Raw genomic sequence first — 24567 nt, 5'->3', positions numbered from 1 at the left:
TCCCGCTCCGGACGCTTCAAAGAGAAACGGAAGACGCGCGTCAGTCTTCCACAGAACCACAGAGATGATGGGAAATCAGCCGAAGTCCAGTCAACGCACTAAATGCGGCACTACCTCCATTCTGACACTGTTGAACTTAATTTGACTCATGAATGCACTTATATGAAGTTATGAGGATAGCCTTTTGGAGTAAGTTATCCATATCACAGAAACTTTATTATCCAAATGCTGGATAATAGCTGAAAATAGCTTTCCCAGCTGAAAAAACAAAACAACTTGTTTCTTAGTCTAGTCAGGCTAGTCTTTACAGGTTTTAAAGGGGTTTTGGGCACTTTACAATAGCTGGAAGGCCAGTCTAGATAACTAGACCAGCCTTAAGCAGCAGTATAAGACCAGCAAACCATAAGATGTTGTTTATTGGACATTCAGCAGAATCATTTTTGAAGGATACAATTAAATTTTTTAGAGATTTGTCATACATTATTTTTTTGTGATGTTACTGCAATATTTTATGAAGGACTGTACATTAGAAGGATTTAGCAGAAATTTTAATGGTAATCAGTGTGCTGCAAGCACAACCTTATCATGACTTGTTTTTAATGCTTGTGCATGCATGCCACAGATTTTTAAAAGGGTTAGGGTGGTGGTCTTATCCGTCCAGAATCAGATTATTACTGTATATGCCATGATATAGTCATGCATCAGACGTGTCAGAAATCAAAGCCATGCATTTTCTTGTGTGGTTTGTTTAAATTGAATCCAGGACACCTTGATAGTAGTGATTCGTTCTCCTACTGCAAAACAGTAGTGCTACATTTTCATTAGACAAACCAAAGATTCTATTCTTATAATGTTTAGTTAACAGAGAAGTCAAGAAAAGCAATATAACTAAACTATAAGCTGTTAGTTTAGCAAACAGTGTTTACAGTATATATGAGTATATTATTGAAGATATGAGTTGAATTTGTTTATTCAGTCATCCTAAATTAGAATGGAACCTGATAATTGGGTTAAAAAACTGTGATCAAACTGAGATTTAATCTGTTATTATGAATGAAGCTGGTTGTTAGAGAAATAGGCCTCTGTAGCTTCATATGTTCAGATCCTTTGAGCAGATAAGTGATGTACTGTCAGATTTGAGATTTGTGTCTATAATGAAGATTTAGACAAGCATTGCAATCAGGAAAAAAATGGAATATACTGTACTCTTATGCATTAGTTTGCTTGGGAAGAAAGTGTTCCTACATCAGATTTAAAATAAACAGATGATTTTGCATCTTAAGGCATCCATCTGTGCATGTGCTGAGTTGTTTTTGCCCCTGAATGTGCTTACGTGTATGTGAGTGTTTGTTATGGGTTGGGTAAACAGACAGCAATAGGTCATTATTAGAGTTACAGTATTTAAAACTCCATCAGTGTGTGCTAATGCTCGTCACTCGTCATCTTTAACCTCATCAACCCTGTATCACAACATTCTTTACTCTTAGAAGACAAGTTTCTCAGAAAGCCAGAATGACTACAGTCTTTCCCTAATAGGTTTTAAAATATTAGATCATTTGCATGGACTTACAAATGCTTTTCTTAGCAGAGAATATACAAGGCTTGTTGAATCATGATTGCACTGTTGTTCTCGTTTAATCAAAGGCATTTTAGCATTGTTGTTTGACACACTTGATAGTTTTTAGCAGTAGCTGATTTTATTTTCCCTCAATGAAATATTCAGATACTATCTTGACCCCATTTTTGATTAAATCTGGTTTGGAGGTCATCTTTAATTAGGCATGCCTCTACTCTGCACACACACAAACGAAGCGTTGTCAAAAACTACCACTAGAGAGCGATCTGGTCTCGCGCAGCATAGAGTACAGCCACCTGAAGCACAAACAAAGATATGATGTTAAACAACTAATAGTTTTATTTTCATTACAGAAATTTGACACAGACTTTCTACATGCATTTTAATAAACACTCTCGGGTGTGAATAAGATATGAAGCAGCCAGGCTCATGGTCAGGACAGCCTCCAGTCCCACCGCGCGCCGCCCGCTGTGTTGTAGTTTGTACGCGCTCTCGTTGCGCGTGCATTCTAGACGCAACAGGCGGACCACAGGGTGCGCGTGCTGTGGTCCGGTTCAGTTCACACATAAATTCCAAAGAAGCAAAGCATTTGGACAGTGTGTCACGAAGTGTAATAAATTAGACATTTCTAGTGGATTATTATTATTATTTTTTTTACCAAGTGGAAAGGACATATTGCTTCAAGTATTTTTAAATTACAGTTTTATGCGTCACGTACTTAACGGAAAATTAGACGCGAATAGTCATCGAGAAACCCTCGGCGTCGTCTTCCTAATTATAACACGAGCTCGCGATAAGTAACTGCATCTCGTGGGTTAAAGGCGCGCGCTATGCGGACCCAGCCTCGCGCCACGACTGGCCTCTGACAACTTCCCTGCGTCCACCGGAGGAACAGAAAAACGCACGAAACTTCAGCTTTCCAACCCGCTAAGGTACGGTAGCCTTTGAAAATTGCATTACAGACAATAAACCAGGCATTGCATAATACCATTGAACCACTACCGTTATGTTTAACGCATAACATTGGTTTGTGTTCTCAGCTGGACTCTGACTGTTGGTGAGTGTCATTGAACTTAAATGTGGACAGTCAGGTCAAATTTCACAACTTTTCGAATGACACAGTTCAGTATCTGGATTTTTAATAGTTAAAGTGTTGTACGTTGACCTTTAAAGGGACAATTCTGTCATCGTTTAGGCTACTCACGCTTGTGTCGGTCCAAACCTGATACAAGACTTTCTTTCTTGTGTGGAACATAAAAGAAGATATTTGAACAACTGCCGAACAGTTTTGTTGACCAGCGATGTTCAATTGTACATAAAAATACTTTCTCAAAATGTTTTCTCAAAATATCTTCTTTTATGGTCCACAGAAGGAAGAAATTCATACAGGTTTGTAAAGAAACGAGGGTGAATAAGTGATGACAGAATTTACATTTTTGGGTCATCTATTAATTTAAGTATACAAAACTATTTATTTTCATATTAATTATTCATTTAAATAACAATTTGATCATTTTTACTCTCTCATACTGTACTGAACATTGTAATGTTATATAAAATAAATGAAAAAAAATAAATAATATATATATATATATATATATATATATATATATAAAGATGTATACTTTAAACAGAATACAAATCATTCACACGTGTTATGATAAACATCAGCCAGATATTATACAGCATGTCTCTACAGGTGGATAAAAATGTTTCCACATGGGTGGACCAGCACAACATTGTGTCAACATCTCCATGGGAAAGCTGTTAATGGGACTCTAGGGAAAGACAGAGAGTTGTTAAGAGCTATGCTGCTGGATGAAGTGTAACCCACAAGATCTTGGACAGTCATATCATGAAAGAGGCCAAAGGATGAATAGCTGAATTCTTCATGTGACTCTTGAACAATGTTGGGATTTTATTTATTTAATCATTCACAAATAAATACATTTCACATTAGAATTCCCTAATGCTTAAACTTGTCCATTTGTCCTTTTCCTCCATGGAGCAATACAACAATAAAACAATGTTTCTCTATTTTGACAAGAATAAACATTCCTAATAATTAACATATTAACTAAATTCCTTCTACATTTCTCAGCTGTATTTAGCGGGTTCTCTTCCTCACACAATAGCTCAGATTGGCTGCTGGGCTTGCCAGAAGTTGAGCAGCTTACTTTTCAAACAATAGACTCCATTGTTGTCCCCGGAGCCCTCCGGCTCTTGATAAGTTTGCCACTTTACTCTGATCTGAGATCATTTGTATGCCTGTTCCTTTTAAAAGTTCAGGCTTTTGTATGTTAGAGATGGCTCTAGTTCAGAGTTAAATGCAGTTTCTTCAAAAGATGATCATTGGAACCTCTCACTGGCCATTGTTGAAGCAGGAGATTGGTTTTCCTAAAAGAGAAGGGAGGGTTCCTGTTGGGTGCATCTTGTGATGAGCAAGCTTCCTGCCAAGAGGAACATGTACTGTAGACTTGTGGAGAGAGAGGGGTGTGGGGAGATCGCTTTGTCATGTTGAAACCACAGTGAAGTGCTGAAAAGTTCTTTGAACTCTAAATGCAAATCAGCATTTACAAAATACATTTACAACTAGATTAATTTTTGAATGTTATAGATAAAACCTGAATTTAGAAATGTAAATCAAGTCTATCTGAACATTATGTGTGGGCTTATTAATTTAATTTAATATCATTTAATTGATTATTTATTAATGCAAATACCTATAATTAAACGATTAATTTAGTTGAATTATAAATGTAAATATATCTTATCTTTGTTAATATATCTTATCTATTAAATTTGTTTAATTATAATAATTTAAATATCTGCCTGAGAGGTCAAATAGTGCACTCAAAGTCAAATAGAGAGGTCAGATAGTGCAAATAGTACAATACAAAGGGCAAGTGTCTCACTGTCTGTGATTTTATATATTTTTTCAGGTTCCTGAGCAATGCCTGTCCCTCCTCCTCCACCTCCCCCAGCTCCACCACCTCCACCTCCTGCAGCTCCTGCACCTCCTGCACAAGTGAGATCCGTGCACACACACATTCACAGCCAGCTATTATTGTAATATAGTTAATCAGAATGTGTGTATAATGACTCTTTTTTTTCCATCTCTCTGTTGCTTTCTCTCCCTGTCTATCTTTCTCTTGTTTCCGTCACGCAGTTCCTCGTGGCAACCACCTGGCTAGATTTGCATTATTAATTAGAGATAAAATTACACTCAGAGGCATATACTGTACAGCACAGGTGTCACATGTTCAGATTTGGCTTTCTGTTTGAATGCATGTGCACACAAATTACATCTTTGAACACGTTTAAAACCAGCATTCAAGGGATAGTTTATCATGTAATGAAAATTATGAATCATTTACTCTCCATTTTAAACCTGTATGATTTTTTTGTTCTTCTGTAAAACACAAAAGTAAGTATTTAAAAAAATGTCCATAACATGAAATTGTTGTTTTGGACGTGATGACTTTATATGGACCAAAACAGTTTCAACATTTTTCAAGATAACTTTTCAACACTTTATAAATCTTGTACTTTTCTAAATTACACGTTTTGCCATTTTAGACTTAACAAACTCATTTCAGAATTCAGTACCTGATTAGATTAGACCATTTTTGTTTTGTTTTGTTTTGTTTTGGTATATCATGGATACTGCAATAAAAACCATACCAGAGAAAACTAATGGCACAATGAAACTCATTAGAACTGCATAACATTAAAAATGTTGCAATTTTTCACTCTTTCTTTTAGTCACGGATAGACCCTCCTAAAATCCAGCGTTCTGAGGGTGGAGGTCGCAGCGCACTCCTGTCTGACATTCAGAAGGGGACGAGGCTGAAAAAGGTCACACAGGTCAATGACCGGAGCACACCAATCCTCGACAGTAAGTCAAAATCAAATTTATTAACATAAACTCAACTCTTTAACACTGATCAGGTGAAATGAGTCACCTGGCAACAATCCATCTGTTTGCAAGCATGTGAAATATGAATACTAAACTGATACAATTTCAGGCTCATTTCCTGATTATATGATTTGGCAGTTCAAAATTCATATCTGCTATATGATGGCAACACTGGAATGTTGTTTATTAATGTAACCAGAGCTACCAGCATTGCATTTTCAATGATTGTTTATTGAGAATGAGAGTGTTGTGTCAGCATGAGAACCTATATTAAATTACTCTCTTGTGAAAATGAAACTGAAGAAGTTTGAGAAACAGTACAAAAGAATGAGTATGAGGAGAAAACCAGGCGTCAGAGAAAGTCTGAATGGCTGATAAGTTGTAAAGGCTTATCAGTGGCAGAGCTATATTTGAAGTCGAGGTCCATAGCTATTGGGTTCTCACACTTCAAAGCACTCATGTGCACACAAAGACACATAGGTTTCTATCTGTATGTGAAAATGCACTGCGGCAGATAAAGGCCAAGACCTCAGGAAGTGCTGGAGTGAGGATCACACAGAAAGGGGGGGTGACAATGCTCCTCATCTTCCTCTTTATTACAAAGGACAGCAGTATTCTCTGTGCTCAGGACATGCCATGTTCATTAAAAAGTCATTGGCTCACTTCAGCTTACAGTTCCTGTTTATGCATCAGTGTTTGTCTCGACGTCTGCTTGTCTTATGTGATTGAAAGTAGGATGTTTTTGGGCATTTTCTTTTGTTGGTCCTGGAAAAGGTTATTATTATAACAGAAGCTATTAAGAAGATGAAAACTAGATATTGATGATGTATTATAGTTTGCAACTATAGTTTATAACTATAATTTAGTTTATCTTTGTATATAACAAAAATGGCAAATTAAATTAAAAATATGTTTTTTACACTTTATGGATCTTGTAGTTCTCGAAGTCATGTTGTGTTAGACATTAATTAATTACGCTAAAATTAAGTACCTGATTAGTGTAGACCATTTGATGCCACACAATTTGAGTTTTATTTTGGTGTATCATGGATACTGTGATAAAAATCAAACCAGAGGAGAAAAAAAAAAAAAAAAAAAAAAAATATATATATATATATATATATATACAATATATATATAATTACAGTGTGTGTGTGTGTGTGTGTATAATGTTTATTTATATATAATTACAAAAAGTTTGATATTAAATGTTAAACAAATAAAAATTTATAGTAAATTATTAATGATATTTAATATTCAGTAATAAAAATTTGAGTCTGCTATGAAATTATATATATATATATATGTGTGTGTGTGTGTGTGTGTGCGCACGTTTTTGTAACAAATGAGGACATACATTTATATAATGACACAGGTATGACATAGGTATTACAAGGTGAAGGTGACATATGAGGACATTGCCCCATGTCCCCACTTTTCAAAACGCTTATAAATCATACAGAGTGAGGTTTTTTTGGGGAAAGTAGAAATGCACGGACTCCTGTGAGGGCTAAGTTTAGGTGTAGGGTTGGTGTAGGGCAATAGCACATACAGTTTGTACTGTATAAAAACCATTACGCTTATGGGATGTCCCCACTTTTCACAAAACAAACGTGTGTGTGTGTGTGTGTGTGTGTGTGTGTGTATAATATATACCCTAATCATATCCTTTACACTAATGCTAACCATAAAATCAGATTCACATTTTAGGTTTATTAAAAAAAAAACTTAAGCCTTAAGACTAAATCTAACACTAAAATCTGAACGGTGTATTGCAGTGTGATCCAGGAACATGATCTACTTGGTGAAATCACAATGAGCATAATGATGATGTATGTATTTGCAGAACCTAAAGTGAACGGTGTGGATGACAGTGGAAGAAATGCGGTTGCTGGAAACTCTACAAACACAGCAGGATCTGCTCCATCTGCAGTGGGTCCAACTCTGGGTGGACTATTTGCTGGGGGATTTCCTGTTCTCAAACCAGTCGGACAAAGAGACAAGCAGCCACATCACAACCCGGGTAATAAAGTCAGATCTGTTTATTCTAATGCTTTGTATTTTTTCAGTGCTGGACAAATCTTGAATGACTTTCTGATATGCCTTGTTTGTGTTTCAGTGTCTCGCTCCGGCTCTACCGCCAGCCTGAAGCAGCCTCTCTGGAACCCTCCATCACAAGGAGACGGGTTCAGAGGAAGCGCCCCTGATCTTTCACCCTCCCACAAACCTTTGGAAAGAGCCTCCTCACTGTCTAAATCACTGTCTATTTCCTCATACACAGCCCCTCCCTCCCCAAGCCAAACTTCACATCCTTCTTTCAAACTGTCCTCTACTCCTCCTTCCTCTGCCCCTCCACCTCTTCCTCCTCCTCAGGAGCGGCCCAATAACAGACCACTTCCTCTCCCCACCTGCCCGCCCCCACCCCCTCCTCCTCAAACGGCCAAACCCACTTGGTTACCTGTCCAATCACACTCCATTCCCATGCCTACGACTCCGCCTCCTCCACTTCCTCCCTCGGTTCCTGCGTTCTCACTTCCAGACAGATCGTCTGGGGGCTTCTACCCTCCGCCCCCTCCACTGCCTCCATCAATTCCTCCGTCCTCGCTCCCTGACAGGTCATCTGAGGTCTACTACCCTCCACCTCCTCCATCAGTTCCTCCATCCTCGCTCCCTGATAGGTCATCTGGGGTCTTCTACCCTCCACCTCCTCCTCCACCACCTCCGTCCTCGCTCCTTAACAGGTCATCTGGAGTCTTCTTCCCTTCGCCCCCTTCTCCGGGGCCATTAGAAATGAAGGACAGTGCTTTAGGATCTCCTCCCCCACCTCCTCCTCCTCTTCCTACTGCATTTGCATGCAGTCATCCATCCTCAGCACCTCCTCCACTACCTCAGAAAGTACCTCCTGTGCCTTCACCCACATACAGGCCCAGCATACCACCTTTGCCACCGTCTTACCCCTGTACCGCTCCCAGTAGACGACCCCCTGCAGTGCCACGTTTTGCAGGTAGATGGCCAATGACCTTTGTTATATATTATATATTAAAGTGTTAATATATTTTGAAAATATTTAATTTATTCTTGTGATGGCAAAGCTGATTTTTCAGCAGCCATTACTCCAGTCTTCAGTATCACATGATCCTTCAGAAATCATTCTAATATGCTGATTTGCTAATGCAAGAAATATTTCATATTATTATTAATGTTGAAGACAGTTGTGCCGCTTAATATTTATGTGGAAATGTGTTCTTTTAATCAGGATTCACTGATGAATAGAAAGTTTAAAAGAACAGCATTTACTTAAATAGAAATATTTGTAACATAATTGTCTTTGCTGTCACTTCTGATCAATTTAATGCATCCTTGCTGAATAATTATTTTAAAAAGTGCAATTACTGTACAATAATACAAGATTCCATCTGCTAACATGAGTTAACTACATCAGTTAAAATGAAAAAAAAAAATACTTCAAAAGCATTGATTAATCTTAGTTAACATTAACTAATGGAACTTTTTAAGTGTTATAAAAAAAATTTAACGGTAGTCTGTTTAGAAATATTATGTATAAATATTAGAAGAAAAACTCAAATGAAACTGAGATGAACTAGTCAGTCATTTATTAAGATTTTTGGATTGACAGGTGCTCCACGGATGGCTCCACCCCCCATTCCCCCTGCTCGGTCTCCTAACACTGAACTCTCCAGTAGGATCCTACCCCCTCCTCCTCTCCCACTGTCAGCTCCGCCCAGCTCAGTACGCAACGGACACCTGCACAGCTTAGGTGAGACTGCAGGCTGCCACTGATGATGAAGCTAAAGGTCTAAATGGGCTATTATTACCATCTGATGAACAGCAACAAGCTTTTACACTAGAAATCAACTACTGTGACAATATGATTTTCTGCATGTGTATTTGTATGTTTGTGATTGCGCATATGCAAAGCACTTTAATTTAACATAGCATTTCTGTTTTTTCCTTTCTTTTTCTGCTTCCCAGATGATTTTGAATCGAAGTTTCACTTCCATCCTATTGAGGACTTCCCCCCTCCTGAAGAGTTCAGGCCCTTCCCACGTACCTACCCCAGCAAGGAGAACAGAGGTACAACAACCTCTTTGTATGTGAGGGTGTATGCGAGGAAAGGTGAAGTTTCTGTTCAACGACAGTGTTCACAATGTTGCCTCTGTTCATTTAGACAGGCTCTATTTTTTTTATATTTATACAATTGTAATATTGCCTTTGCTTTATACACAACTACATGTATAAAGTCTCCTAAAATTAACAAGCAGGTGATAATAGGATGAGAGAAGTTTTCATAACAATTCCAGAATATATTTATCAATGCGTTTGAATTTGAAAGCCAAAAATCTGCATATTAGCACTTAAAATAGCATTTTAAGTATATAGTATTATGATGCTCACACAGTGATTAACTTAAAAGAAATTTAAGTTAAATTTAAGCTTTTAAGTTCTTTAAGTGAAAGAAATTTATATAATCTTTTTTGTATACATTTATTTAATAAAAACTATTCTCACATTAAATTATTAATCTCAAACTAAATTTATCAAAAACTGACAGTAAAGATTTGTTACAAAATATTTCTATTTTAAATAAATGCTGTTCTTTTGAAATTCCTATTCATCAAAGAATCCTAAAAAAATATGTATCATGGGTTCCACAATGATAATAATAAAAAAAAATGTTTCTAGAGCAGCAAACATTACAATTTTAAATATATTAAAACAGAAAACTGGGCTATGCCACAGCGGTTGTCGTCCATACAGGTCTACAATAGTCTGAATATAAGCACTTATTACAATACCGTAGTGATTCAGGATAAGACAAAAATTGTAATTGTAATAATATTTCACATTATTTCTATTTTTACTATATTTTTGATAAAAATAGAGACTTGGTGAACATTAGTGACTGAAAACATCTTACCAACTGCAAACTTTGGAATGGTGGTGTATACTGTCTACAAGTCTCTGTTTCAAAGTAAACAGTTTGTTATTATTAGATCCCAGATGAAACAATTGTGCATACAAAACTTAAAATAAATAGTTTTATAATTTCTTCAGTTTATTAGTTTCATTTAAAAACAAAGAAACACTGAAACTAAATCTGGAATTACCTGTCTTATTGAAAATGAACTCTTCCTGTTTTGTTTTCACAGTCAACCCACAACCTCCTGCCATGAGGACTCATTTAAGATGAAATAAGGCAATATGAAGTTTGGTGCTAACCTTTTTCAGGAAATATTTTAAGCATCATCCTCATCGTCAGTGAAGAACAGCAGCCAAATCTGTAGGTCAAATCAACTCACTCAAGCACCACTTTATCAATCTCAACTGCATTATCTGTGCAAACATTCTAGTTTGATGTAAAACTAATATGTTTTTTTTGTCATACACATTTCCAGAAAGAGTTTCTTATTACAGCTGCAGCCATTTTAAAACCCCTGATTCTTAAGAAAAGTTTTTACCTATCTAATTCATTTTCTTTAGTTAATAATAAGCGTTTTAACATTTAATGTTTCTGAAACAAATATTATGCCTAATAATTTTGGTTATCACACCTGGCTTTTATTAATTATCCTATCAGCTGTTAACACACCCTGAATGGACTAAAAGGGCAAATTATTAGACTACAAACAGAATAAAAATGAGAAAAAAATGGAGATTAAAACATGGTTTTACAAAATATGGCAAAAGGAAATAATGTTAAATCTGTGCATACAGACTAGAGAAGTCTTGCAGTCAAATAAAGGGCATCAGTTTTTGTAAAAGGGAAGAAAGTTAACCACTACGAGTGAAACCGTGTTTTAGGCTCAAGGTGAACAGAATAAATGGATGAAACTATAGATGGAAAAGTAAATGAAATTACATTTCTAAAACTAACACAAGTGAGTTTATTAGACAATATTGTCCTGTTTTTGATTCTTGTGGCTCCTGGAGCCCTTTGTTACTAACTCTTCATCTAACTCATCAAATCAAGACTTTCTAATACACCAAAGGAAAAAAGACACTTTGTTTTTCCTCATTCTGTGTTTCATTTTTAAATCTATCTGTATTTGAAATCTGTGCCAGTATGAGATGCTGTATTAAAGCTCTGAATCAAGAGGAAGGACACATGTGAGACATTGAGAAACAGTGCCACCCACTGGACATGCTTGCAATTTATTGCTCTGACTGAATAAATCATCATTTAAACCAAATAAACATTACAAGACAGACGTGTTTCTGTGAAAAATGATCAAACAGAGAATTATTAGGTATCTTTTCATAAAAGTTTAGTTCAATAAATAAATAAAAAAAATAAATACAATACATGCTTTACAAGGCACATACCAGCAAAATACTGCTTAGTCTCTTGAGAACAAGATCATGATACACATACAGAAACATGCACAGACCAAATAATGCATTTGCAATACCAACAAAAAAATAAATAAGTTTCATACAAACATTATGCATTCATTTAAATCATAGTGTCTTTTCATTGCACAGCTCCTAAAACATTCATCCACCAGCTCAGCTGCCATTAAAAACATACTAGAAGCATCAACAAGCGGTACTGCAAATAGTACCGTACCTGCTGACTTGAACCTTATAACGTGTGTGTGTCTAGGGAGGTGATGGAGACAGAAACAGACAAATCCTCTCAGATCATCTGCTAAATACTTTTGATCTCAGCAGGCTCTCCCTCATATCTGTGTGTGTGTGTGTGTGTGTGTGTGTGTAAGTGTGAATGTGTGACTTTTGTAGGCCTTAGGTCCTGTATTTACAGCCGGCTGAGTTGATGAAACAGGAGTCGGTGCACCTGAGCTGCCCAAAGGTGCTATTTGTACAAAAAGATAAGAGAGAGCCCTTAAACATCCATCATATTGGGTGTTGACATGAAATACTGACATGACATGCTGTACTCCATCTAAAACTATTTTAAAAGGATTTTACTTTTCTATAATTAACATGCATACTGCTGTTATTAAATCATATTAATTCAGAAATATTTGTACTTTTAATTTTTATAGTTACACCCAGAGCCATGTAAAATAAATTAGTGAAGGCAAATATATTGTGTTATTAAAAACAAAAATACAATTAAATAAACAATAATTACTCATTAAAATAAAAATAATTAAATATAAAATAATTATAATAATAAAGTTCAGCTTCACATTTCTGTTGATTACAAAAAAAGTCTACCCAAATCCAATCATTTTAAATATGCACATGAATGTGTGCGTGTGTATGTGTACGCTTGTGGTGTTCTTACCCGGGCAGATATGATTTGCAGGTCTGGTAGCCAAAGTCTTTCCCGTCACACTCCTCCACACCCTCATAACGATATCCATCGCCACAGTATGCCTTTTTACAGCCTACACACAGAGACAGAGATAAAGAACAGGAAAGAGACAGCGGTGGAGTGAGTGAAGAGAAAGAGGATTGAAAGGACTAAAGAATGACCAACAGACTAATCCAAGAAAATGTGAGTGCTAATTTTCTGAATAAATCTAAATAATCCTCGAAATAAGATACATTTACCACTAATTAATTTTATGTTTAGGCATTTTCATATATTCAGAATGTGGTAGTCTCTATGATCATGTGACTCACCTACGCAGTCATCCGTAACAACCTTGTTTCCGTCATCGCATTCTTCCCCGTTGAGTTCCTGCACCTCTCCATCACCGCAGACTCCATTCCCATCCCTCATCCTCTCGGTCACCTGGAGCGGCATCAGCTAAAATATAAACAGCATGTTGCTGTTCCCACAATACCAGTATGGCTGCAGGTTTCATAGCAGTGTATTCAAAAAGACCCTCTACCTGAATGGGCTCCCATCCATTTACATCTCTGAAGTAAAGAGACCTCTGATCCTTCCTGAAGGCCAGTGCGTTATCTTCCTGGAGACCTTTTAGCTCTTCCTCGCTGCCCACAACGAATATCTGACCAGGAAACACAAACTGATCAAGAAGCAGATATAAAGACTGAAAGACTGAAGATATAAAGATTCCACTATAAACACGCAAATTAAATTTGATTTTTAAAATCATCTAGAATTCAGCACAATGAAAACAGCTCAATTAAGGGACTAAATAATATGTTAGCAGGCAGTGGAATGGGGGAAAAATGCAAGGTCTCTTTATTATTTTACATTTACTATTTATCATTTACCTTTTAGCTAACTTGTATTTACTTGTGATTAATTTTGGTATGTAGTGCATACCTCCAAATAGATAAAATCAAGTTTCTTACTGAATATCTTTCACCTCACATTACAGAAGTAATATTTAGATTATCATATATAAAGTATAGACGTAAACGGGAAGTCCTCGGCATAAAAAAAATCATTTGAGAGTGTGTGTGTCTTACCGCTGGAACTTTGTCATATTTGTTCCGGTGTTGTAACGGGGCACTGGGTGGGCTGAGAGAACGGAAGCTGCAGTCGCAGACTCCAGGAGGACCGGGCAATCCCTTCTCACCTTTTTCTCCAACTAGAAACAGCCCTGATCATCATGAGATACCAACAAACAAGAGCATTTAGATTTCACCAGACATCGCTGTTAAGCTAGAACAGAAAATCTCTGCTTAAAAGATCAGAATGTTCAAAGCCTTACTTCAGATCTGCAGACATCCTCAAAGGTGATTCAGAAATATGCACACAATTTATATGTTATCTCACCTGATGCAGGTACCCCAGGAGGTCCTGGGTGGCCCCTGGGTCCAGGTGGACCAGTGGGACCCACTGGCCCTGGAAAACCCCTGTCTCCATCAGGCCCCTATGCCAGAATGCATAAATAATTGAGCTAAACCCATTGACTCATCTACACTAAAAAAACAATAAAACCTACCCAATATTTAGATATATAAAGTTTATATACATATACAATACCGTTTAAAAGTTTGGGGTCAATAATATTTTTTAAATGTCTCTTATGCTCACCAAGGCTGCATTCATTTGATCAAAAATACAGTAATATTGTGTAATATTATTATGGTATTTAAAATATTTTAATGTTTTCCTGTGATGGCAAAGCTGAATTTTACTCAGCAGTTATTACTCATGTCTTCTGTCACATGATCCTTCAGGAACCATTATAATAGGCTGATTTAGTGTTCAAAAAGCTTGTAATTAATATAATATAGTGCTGATTACTATTTTTGTGGAAACATTTTTCTTATTCAGGATCTTTTGAATCTGCATTTAAAATAGAAATCTTTTGTAACAATACAAATGTCCTAAAGTCAATGCATCAAACTAGTTGCAGGTGCTGAAATGACATTCAAGTCCGAGGCCTGTGCAGTGATCTAAGGAACCTTAAATGTGTATGTGTCACAGCGCTGAGCTCATTGATAGTAGGAATCTTTGCTGGATACAGCCTAAGGTAACAGTCCTGGTATTTCCCAGCAGGTAGTTAAGACATTCCCAGGAAGTCCCTATCCGCAGTGTAATACAAGAGCTTGGAAACATGAGCGGCAGGGCTGGACCCAACATCAGAGGCCCTGCTGGTCCAAATCCAGCTACCATCTCGGTGAGATTTTCAGCTCCTCGGGTTACTTACGAAATAGCACATACAAACACACACTCAGCCACAGACTGACCCCCTGACTGGGTGGGACAAGTTAACTGTGCGAATATGCGGGTTTTAAATATGCCCGCAGCTTCTTATGCCAATAATCCACTCCCTTATCATCACTCAGAGACTCAAGGTCTCAATATCAAAACAGACTGGAGCTCTGATGTAGTGCAGAATGCTGCGTGTCCTCACCTGTTTGCCTCTCTTGCCTGGTCGTCCTGTAGGGCCACGTTTCCCTGGGACGCCAGGCTCACCCTTGGGTCCCATTTCACCCTGGGGGAGTGAAATAAAATAATAATAATTATCTGTACTGTGTTAGGCTAACCAAGACTTGTAATAGCACTTGCACGTTGTTGCTCTTTTGTTGGTTTTGATTGCTTCTTATGTCCTCATTTGTAAGTCGCTTTGAATAAAAGCGTATGCTAAATGACTAAATAAATAAATAAATGTATGAGATTGATTTTAATGGTTATAATGTCACATCATACCTTCTGTCCCAGCATCCCAGGCAGTCCATTCGCTCCCTAAAGTGAGCAGACCAGGTACAAAAGTGAATATGAGTGAATGCTCCAAGAATTTTAGCATGTTGCTTTTTTTCTAGGGGAAACACCATTAATAGGAAGCCTAATGTCTAGAAACTGATTTCTAGTTTCTAACCTTGTCTCCTTTTGGACCTGCAGGTTCAGAATACCCCCGTGCTCCCTGAAACCATATCAGTATGTACAGAGAGTAATGTAATATAAGGTTCAGTCCCATAACTTTACAAAGGGAAAGAAACATTTCGGCTGAGTTTAGATGTACAGTACCTTCTCACCCTTATGGCCTGGCAAGCCCTAATTGGACAGAGAAGACCTTTATTATTTATCTTTTCTCATTAAGAGGAGATATAAAATGTTATTTATAAAATAAAACTTAAAGCACAACATTACTTTGACTCCATTACTTCAGTTGTACACCAGTTACACCTGGAGAACGTGACTCACTTTAGGTCCAGGTGGTCCCCTCGTTCCTGGCATTCCCATCAGCCCTGGGTCTCCTTTCTTTCCCTGCCAAAGAAGTCATACATAAACAGTCAAAAGGGCTCTAATGAGCTATTTTTAGATCCATTTGTGTCCATTTTTCTTGTTGGAAGAGGCAAGGGGGACACTGATCTCAGACTTGGCGTTTACTTTGATACAGTCATTTACAATAATGATTAAAACCAGGCACTTGAAGGGAGACAGTGATAACAGATCTCTTGTCGGCCCAGAAAGGTAGTAAAAGACATGGATAAAATAAATTTGAATGATGTCCTTACTACTTTTCTGAGCCTTGAATATGGTAATGACATTACTGAGTGTCTATGCAGGGACAGAAAGCTCTCGGATTTCATCCAAATATCTTCATTTGTGTTCTGAAAATTAATGGTCTTATGGGTTTGGAACGGCATGAGGGTGAGTAATTAATGTCAGAATTTTCATTTTTGGGTGAACTATCCCTTTAATTATGTTAGTGCATTATGTGGCTAGACTACTTGGGTCAGATGATGTGTGGAGGTCAAACTCACCTACCTTAGGTCCCTCTGGGCCGGGCAGCCCTGAGGAACCTGGTTTCCCACGCAGACCCGGACGCCCAGTACGACCCTACAAAGACAAAGAGAAGTAATATTTGTGTGCTATTTTGCTTTTATACACCCACCGCAACCACAACCCAGCCAGATCTGGCAGTGCGGCTGAAGTGCTGAGTGTGCAGAGCAGCTTTAATCAAAGACAAAGCACCCACTCAGCATCGCTGCCTCTCAGCAGTCCTCTTCATTCCTTTAATACATCAGCCTATCTAATCCTTCTGCTTCTTTTTGAGTCTGTTCCAGGTTCTTTACTCACTCTCCCTCTTTTGCTTTTAACACTAGAAACTATTTCTATCCCCTATCTGTACTGTATAAAATTACTTTATTTCTGACTTTGTTTTGTAATAACAACATCTAAACATTCTTATATATATATAATAAAGTAATAAATGTATTTATTCCAAAAATGTATTTTCTCTTATAACAAGTGTTTAATTTTATGCAGTGGTTCTCAGGTAATTGTTTTTATATTTTTAATGGACATCAGAATAAAAAATCTGATGAAGAAAATTTTTGCAGTCTCCCATAAAACGTTCTGTGCTTCAATCTCCTTGCCTCTTTTAGCTTGAGGTACTTAGGAGTTCAGTGCAATTAAATAGCTGTGTGTGTTTTGACTGAGCGCAGCAGTGCAGGACTGAGATTAATGTCTGAGTTCAGCACTAAGTAATATTACAGGGCAGAACTGCGGTGCACTGCAGCCAATGAAACAGCACATGGCCTGACACCCTGTAAAACTATTACATGCACCAAGAGAGCATGTCATAAACAGCATACTGGTCTGCAAAATGCAACCTGCCTCGTCATAAACAGAAATATTTATATGACAGAAATGATGTAAAAAAGATGTGTGAACCACGATTTCTGCTCCATGTGCTCTATGAAGACTGGAAGCCATCCCTGACTTTCCATCATGCATTAATAATGAATAAATGCACAATAATGAATAAATACTTTAGAAGATTTTCAAAGATGAGACTCTGACCTTTGACCCTGGTCTTCCGATGTCACCCTAAAATTAAAGGAAGAACAATTCAGTTTTATAAAAGACTTCACAATTAACAGACCCATAAGCAACTGATTCCTCGTAAACCGGATGTTTAACCATCTCACCTTATCGCCTTTGGGTCCTTCCATCCCTGGGATGCCACTGTGACCCTAAAACAAAGTAAAACCTATGAATTCATTTATTTTGTTCTCCATCTTGCTTAGTTGTCTGGGGAGGGACTTCGGTAACTCTTTGTGTTCCTTACCTGTGGTCCTACAGGTCCAGGAGGTCCTGGTGGTCCCGCCACACAGAGTTCCTTCACCTGCTCCCCATCCTCCTCTCTTACTCTCGTCCCCTCCACATGCCTAGGCAAGGTCTTGAAAAACAGATAAATGGTGTATCAACAGACATACTGTCATTTCCTGCTGTTAGAATTATGTACACTAATGTTATGTCACTCACAGGCTCTCTTTTCCAGACACCAGGAGGGGGCGGGAACAAAGGAGAAGGAGGCGGGGTCAGCAGACAACAAGGGTCAAATCTTTTCAAGATATCATTTGGATCCCGGTCTAAAGAATAAACCACAAAACCAACCAGACGAAACAAAGAGACATTAATAATCGATAATCTTATTGGCAAAAATACTTGAGGAGGAATAGCACTGCAGTTTAGCTGAAATGCTTTAAAAGACTATATGAAAAAATCACCTAGGAGAGGATGGATACGTACGGATGAATGACAACGTAGCCTATAGAATTCAACAAAAGATCTGAACAAGACTTAATATCACTTGGGAAATATGAAGCCTGATAAAACATGCAACAGCTTTAAGATGAAATATAGAAAGGGAAAGGGGAAAGGGAAGTGGTGTGCATTTAACCCACCCAATTATACACATGAATTAATCACAAGCTGATCTACACTAACTGTATAAATTACCAAGCATACATTTTATAAATGTCACGACAGCACAATGTAAATATAGTTCAATATGTTATGTATTTTTAATAAGGTAATTTTAATCCCAATGTGCAACCAAATCCACACCTGCATATTAAAGATACATGCATACATTATATAACATATAAAAGATACATGTCCAAAATAAACAGTGGGGTAAGAAACTTTATGACGTTTAATGAATAAAGATATTTATTATTTAATTGCACAGTTTATAGGTCACTTATCAACAAGTTAATTTACATTTTTACATTTTCATTCAAATTGTTATGCTGATAATGTAATTTACAACAGAAAATTATTAAATAAAAAAAAAAAAAACATTAAAAACCGAGAAAAGAATGTAAAACGTTTGGGCCCTATATTGCATGTAAAATATAATGCAATAAGTAACATCAAATTTTTATATATATTTTTGAAATATACATTGACCTGTCTATCTATCTATCTCTTTATATTTATATGAAAAGCTGCATACGTACGCAAACATATCACAAGCCACACGCTCTCTTTATCATCACAAACTGATCATCCCTCCTCATACCTGTAGGAATCGGGAGGATACTTTCCAGATTGTACGGTGAAAGGTAGGCTGACACCGAGTACAGCAGAAACTGCAGCTGTATCCCAATCCTGCTCATGGCCATGTTCCTATATGAGTGTGTCAAAAATGCACAGATCTGAGTCGGTGCCCGCCCTTATGTGCTCGAGCCCTCTTCCATCCAGTTTGAAATGCCAGCTCCCCCCCCCCCCCCATCCTTTTTTTCTGCTGTCTCGGTCTCGTCTCTCAGTGTGGCTGTGTTATTAAGTCGTAAGAATGCTTCCCACGGAGTCTGTGGGAATCTCCAGGCGCGACTGCTATTACAGTCAGGGATCTGATATCTGATCCGCCCTCTCCAGCCCCTCATGCCAAGATTAGACCCCCGTACTACCACTATACACTTAATATCACATGCCAACAAACTGACAGATAAAATTCAGAACAAGAACCACTGTTTTTTTCAAAAAAATAAAATGAAATTACGTACAAAATGGTGCATCTGTCATAGTCATAAGACCATCACATCCAAATTTTATTAGGTAGCAGGTCACTTGATTTGTAAATTGTGTCTAGAAAATTAAGTAAACTCGCTAGCACAATGTTTTGTTTAGGGTCAGTTTTTTTGTCTTTTGCTCACCAAGGCTGCATTTATTGGTTCATAAATACTGGAAAATCAGGAATATGGTGAAATATTATAATATTAAAAATAACTTATATTTGAATATATTTTAAAAGGTCATTTATTCTTGTAAAGTTGAATCTTCAGCATTTTCTTCAGTGTCACATGATCCTTCAGAAATCATTCTGTTGATTTGCTGCTCAAGAAACATTACTTATTATCACTGTTGAAAACTTACATTAAATATTAATTAAATATGCAATACAACTAAAACATAAAATACAAAATGTTATTGAATATATCCCAAATTTAATAGATTTTCAAATACATTTATTAAAGGTATACAAACACATTTTAACATAATAATCAGGGGGGGGGGGGGGGGGGGGGGGGTACAACAAAGATGAATTATAATTCATATTCAACTGCTTATCTTAAAATTCCAGGACAAAGAGAGAAGTAATTACATTCAACACCTCTTGAGATTAAAATTGATTATTTCATCACAATTCATTCATTCATTGTGCACCAAAACTCTGGAATTCTCTTCCTTCTGAGATCAGACCGAGTCTTTTAGTGTTTTCAAATCTGCTCTTAAAACATGTTTTTCTTTCTAAGTGATTTCTTTGTGTCATATGGATGATGTTTATTTTACTTTTCATTTCAATTGTTATTATTGTCATAATTTTAAAAAATATATTTTTTTCTGTGTAAAGCGCTTTGAGATGTACCTTTAAAGGCGCTATAGAAAATAAAGTTTATTACTATTTTTAGCACTTTTTCAGCCATTTTGCTTGTATTTTGCTTTTGCTAAGTTTGTTAATGTGTGTTACTAATTAACTTGTGTCTTTATTCATCAACAGAACTTTCCATGGCTAAGTGCAATTAGACATTTCAGAAACAAATACTTTGAAATTTAAGCGATACTTTCAATATATGAAAAGTTACCCACTAAAATACTTCAGCCAAAGACAAGTTTCTTGTAAGAATGTGCCTTGATTGACATCCACTAGAGCACAATGACACTTTCCAATAAAACTGCACTTGATAATTTGCCACTTCATTTCAGTCTGCAGTTAATTCCAGAGCAACAGCAGTGAACCAAGAGATTATGTGCTGTTTTGAAACAGAATATCACAAAGTTTTGTATTCAGTCACGACTACACCATATTGGCTGTTGTCTCATTGGCACAATAATCAAATTTTACCTAATCAAGGAGAGGAATCAGACCCTGTTAAAAACATGATACTTGCAAATTACAACACACACAATTAAATATATTTTATAAAAAGCGTGTAGAGCAACAAAATATTGGTCCCAAGATAATATACAAATTCTACATTCTTTTTCATAAAAGTTCATTCAATTAAATAGTATAAAAGTCTACATTAAACAGACCATTTTCATTATTTAGCTGCAAAATAGACATATTGCATATTAACCTAGTGTATATAATAGCTCTCATAGTAAAATATTTTCATAGTAAACAAAAGTTTGTGTTTCTTGAAATGAAGTCGGTAAAAGCTACTCTCATCTGAAAAGTGGCACTGACATCCTCAGCCACATCATGCTTTCATAAAGTGAAAGGCCGCATAAGAACATAGTTAAAAACATAACTATTTCTGAAATTCTTTATTTTCCTCTCCTAAACTAACCTTTCAAATCTAATCTATCATTTCCTGCTGCCATTTCAATGCCACAGGTCATCAGTGCAAACCTGTTGTCCACACCACTGTCTGAAGACGTCGTTCCTCTGCTGCTGTTGCCTCTCCTTCCTCCCCTGTTGCCCCTCCCTCTCCCTACATTGACCCCCCCCCCCCCCCCCCCCCCCCGGCCCCTCCCTCTTTGCTGAGCCTGTCTCTGCCCCTCGACCCCTGCTTGCTGTTGCTGATACTGCAGGACCCGTCAATGCCTCTAGCATGATGGAGTAGAGCTGCCAAGCAACAGCCTCACACTGGTGACCCCCTCTTATGGCAGCCTCAAGACCATGCAGCAGAGTACCACTGAAACCCTTTATGAAACACAGAGAGGATATTACATCAAATATATAAAATTATTTATATAATACAATTATATATTTAAAAAAATCTAAATATCATAAATATGGTGATAATGGTGATGATTTAATGAAAACAGCAGGATGAGAACTAAGAAATATTTCACTGAGTTAATTTTATACCCTACCAGGCACATTGAGGTTCAGGTAACGGGAAACACACTAACTGCTTTGGTTTACAGTTATTCATCCAGAAATACGTCACACATACTGGAAGGCAAAGGTGAGGGGGTAATGGCTGTAAAACATGGTCCATCACACTCAGTGTTCCCAAAAACACTTGCAGCCTCACTTCTGTAGGCACCTTAAAAAACAAAAAAACATGAGGTAATTGGAGGAATATATATGCAGACAATATTTACATGCAGAAATGATTTCTCACTTTGTCAATTGCTGCAAGATCAAGCTGTGGCACACACTTGGGTCGGTGAGCCTCCACTGTGTTTTTCTTGAGATTTAGTTCTTGTCTGTCATACTCATCAACACATGGGATGTCACACTGTTGACCTCCTTTACCCTGAGACTAATGGGAAGCGCAGGAAGCTGCAGGACGAATCTTCCAACGAGGAGTCCACATACTTGATACGCACCATCGACAAAACTCTGGAAAAGTTGGCATCACAAGGAAAACACCAATGATGCCATCTCAGCTTACTGCAGAAATTTAGAACACAGAATGCGGAATTTGCCACCACATGTACTGCCACATTTCCAGCATGAGGTTGACAATTGCATTTTCAGATACTCAGTGGGCCACAACCAAGCACTGGATGCATCTGCCAATCAGTATACACACCTGTAATACATTATATAGCAAAAGTGTAAACAGATTTTTTTTTAGCATATTGTAAGCTGCATTGTTAATATGTTATGCACAGTTGTAATTATAGTTCTTGCAGTCATTATAGTTCTTGCAGAATTCTATGTAGACTTTAAAGTATCTATTGATTTTTATTTTCTTACATTTGGATAATGGATAAGGAAGCTTCTATCAATTGCGTATTATTGCCAAATTGAAGAGAATTCTGTCTTTTGAGGATATGGAAACCGTGATTCATGCTTTTATTTCATCCAGGTTGGATTATTGCAACTCGCTATATTTAGGGTTGACTAAGAATCTGCTCTCACAGCTGCAGCTAGTACAAAATGCTGCGGCTAGACTGTTGACTGGCACAAGGAAGTGGTCCAGCATCTCTCCAGTGCTGGCTGCGCTGCACTGGCTTCCTGTTGATTTTAGAATCCATTATAAAATTTTGATAAGGGTTTTTAAAGGATTGCATGGCCTTGCTCCTGAGTACATTTCATGTTTGTTGCAGCAACACTGTGTTACGAGACCTCTAAGATCATCTCAGAGTTTCCAGATCACGGTTGAAAACCAAAGGTGATCGAGCTTTTTCTGTAGCAGCCCCACGACTGTGGAATAGTCTCCCATTGCACATTAGATCTTGTGACTCATTAGACTGCTTTAAATCAATGTTGAACACCTTTACTCTGTGGCATGCAGTTGCCCCTAGCTGTTGGGACATTGTTCAGTGCTGGATATTGTTGTGTCTTGTGTCTGTTCTTGATAAATTTTTTATATGTAAAGCACTTTGGTCAACTAGTGTTGTTTTTAAATGTGCTATATAAATAAATTTTGATTTGATTTGATTTGTATTGTAGCCACAGGACCTGGGAACCTCACAGTCATTGGGTCGACTATGAACTCTTCTGTATATAAACCTATTGCCAAAATTGGGTCATACAACAGGACAAAGATCCCAAGCACACCAGCAAATCTACAACAAAACAGCTGAAAAAGAAAATAATCAAGGTTGCAATAGCCCAGTCAAAGACCAGACCTCATCCAGACTGAAACGCTGTGGCGAGAGCTGTGCATAAACAAAGCTCACAAACCTCAATAAACTGAAGCAACATTGTAAAGAGGAGTGGGCCAAAACTCTTCCAAAACTATGTGAGACACTGATAAAGTCATACAGAAAATGATTACTTGATTAGACCTGCCAAGGACCAGATGATTTTTTATTATGTGCTGATACAGAAAACCATGGAATTCAATGGAGTATCCTTTCTTTTTCCCATGACTGTATAATGAAAGAAACAGGTCATTTTAATAAATTAAAGATGACTGATAAATTAAGTCATAATTTCATAAAAAATACAGTGGATATCTACTTAAGAACTACCTGGATGCCAATAAATGTGCATTTACATTGTAAAACTATTTATTGTGCTTATGTACTTCAGACATTTTAAGTTTCAGCCAATTATCAAGAAACTTTTATATCTCTAAAAAAGTTAATGCTTTACAACAATTAACATGTGTTTTTGTAACATGCTTAACCTCGTCAAATAATAAGCTTTCAATACGTTTGGAGAGGTTAATGGCAATATTGTATTTGTTTTTAATGGATATTCTTTCACTAGAGATATTCAGTTGTTTATCTGTCTATACATATTACGGAGTGGAGTCTGTCTGCACAAGTTATACATAAACCAATAACAGTGCTGTCTATTTTAAAACAAGCACCAGTATAATATATAATAGCACATGAGGTGTTGTTTCAGTAGTGAATTTTAAACAAACATCTCTTACTTGCTTTACTCGCCAGTATGTTGTCATATGCGATGTACTGAGACGGGGGTAGCTGCAGCCTGGAGCAATGGGCGTGCAGTACAACAAAATCTACCCCTAACCCTACCCCCACACCCTGACAGACAGCTTT

At 37.2% G+C, this 24567-nt stretch overlaps 2 protein-coding genes across 3 annotated transcripts; one reads left to right on the top strand and one right to left on the bottom strand.

The window, feature by feature from the left end:
* Positions 1-2086: 2086 nt before the first annotated feature.
* LOC306846901 (uncharacterized protein) lies at positions 2087-11704 on the top strand. Of its 2 annotated transcripts, XM_079380592.1 has the most exons (9): positions 2087-2508; positions 2617-2633; positions 4519-4604; positions 5342-5474; positions 7342-7518; positions 7615-8499; positions 9133-9273; positions 9489-9590; positions 10667-11704. In XM_079380592.1, the coding sequence occupies exons 3-9, from the start codon at positions 4530-4532 to the stop codon at positions 10705-10707; spliced, it is 1554 nt and encodes a 517-aa protein (XP_079236718.1). In that variant the 5' UTR covers positions 2087-2508; positions 2617-2633; positions 4519-4529; the 3' UTR covers positions 10708-11704. The 2 variants fall into 2 exon arrangements, with proteins under 2 accessions (XP_079236718.1, XP_079236717.1); XM_079380591.1 differs by lacking the exon at positions 2617-2633.
* Positions 11705-12260: 556 nt separating this feature from the next.
* LOC306847394 (uncharacterized protein) lies at positions 12261-19289 on the bottom strand (the record flags this gene model as incomplete). The annotated part of the gene is made up of 17 exons (XM_079381321.1): positions 19169-19289; positions 18127-18233; positions 17930-18040; positions 17790-17834; positions 17662-17688; positions 16624-16695; positions 16057-16119; positions 15880-15906; positions 15731-15775; positions 15562-15597; positions 15266-15346; positions 14179-14275; positions 13869-14002; positions 13322-13441; positions 13110-13236; positions 12769-12871; positions 12261-12330 (listed from the first exon to the last, which is right to left on the bottom strand). The coding sequence occupies exons 1-17, from the start codon at positions 19269-19271 to the stop codon at positions 12261-12263; spliced, it is 1368 nt and encodes a 455-aa protein (XP_079237447.1). The 5' UTR covers positions 19272-19289.
* Between the last annotated feature and the right edge of the window lie 5278 nt (positions 19290-24567).

Source organism: Barbus barbus, assembly GCF_936440315.1.
Source record: "Barbus barbus genome assembly, chromosome: 27".
NCBI classification, from domain to species: domain Eukaryota; kingdom Metazoa; phylum Chordata; class Actinopteri; order Cypriniformes; family Cyprinidae; genus Barbus; species Barbus barbus.
Note: the sequence above shows the minus strand (reverse complement) of the source record. Positions and strands in the feature narration are given on the sequence as shown.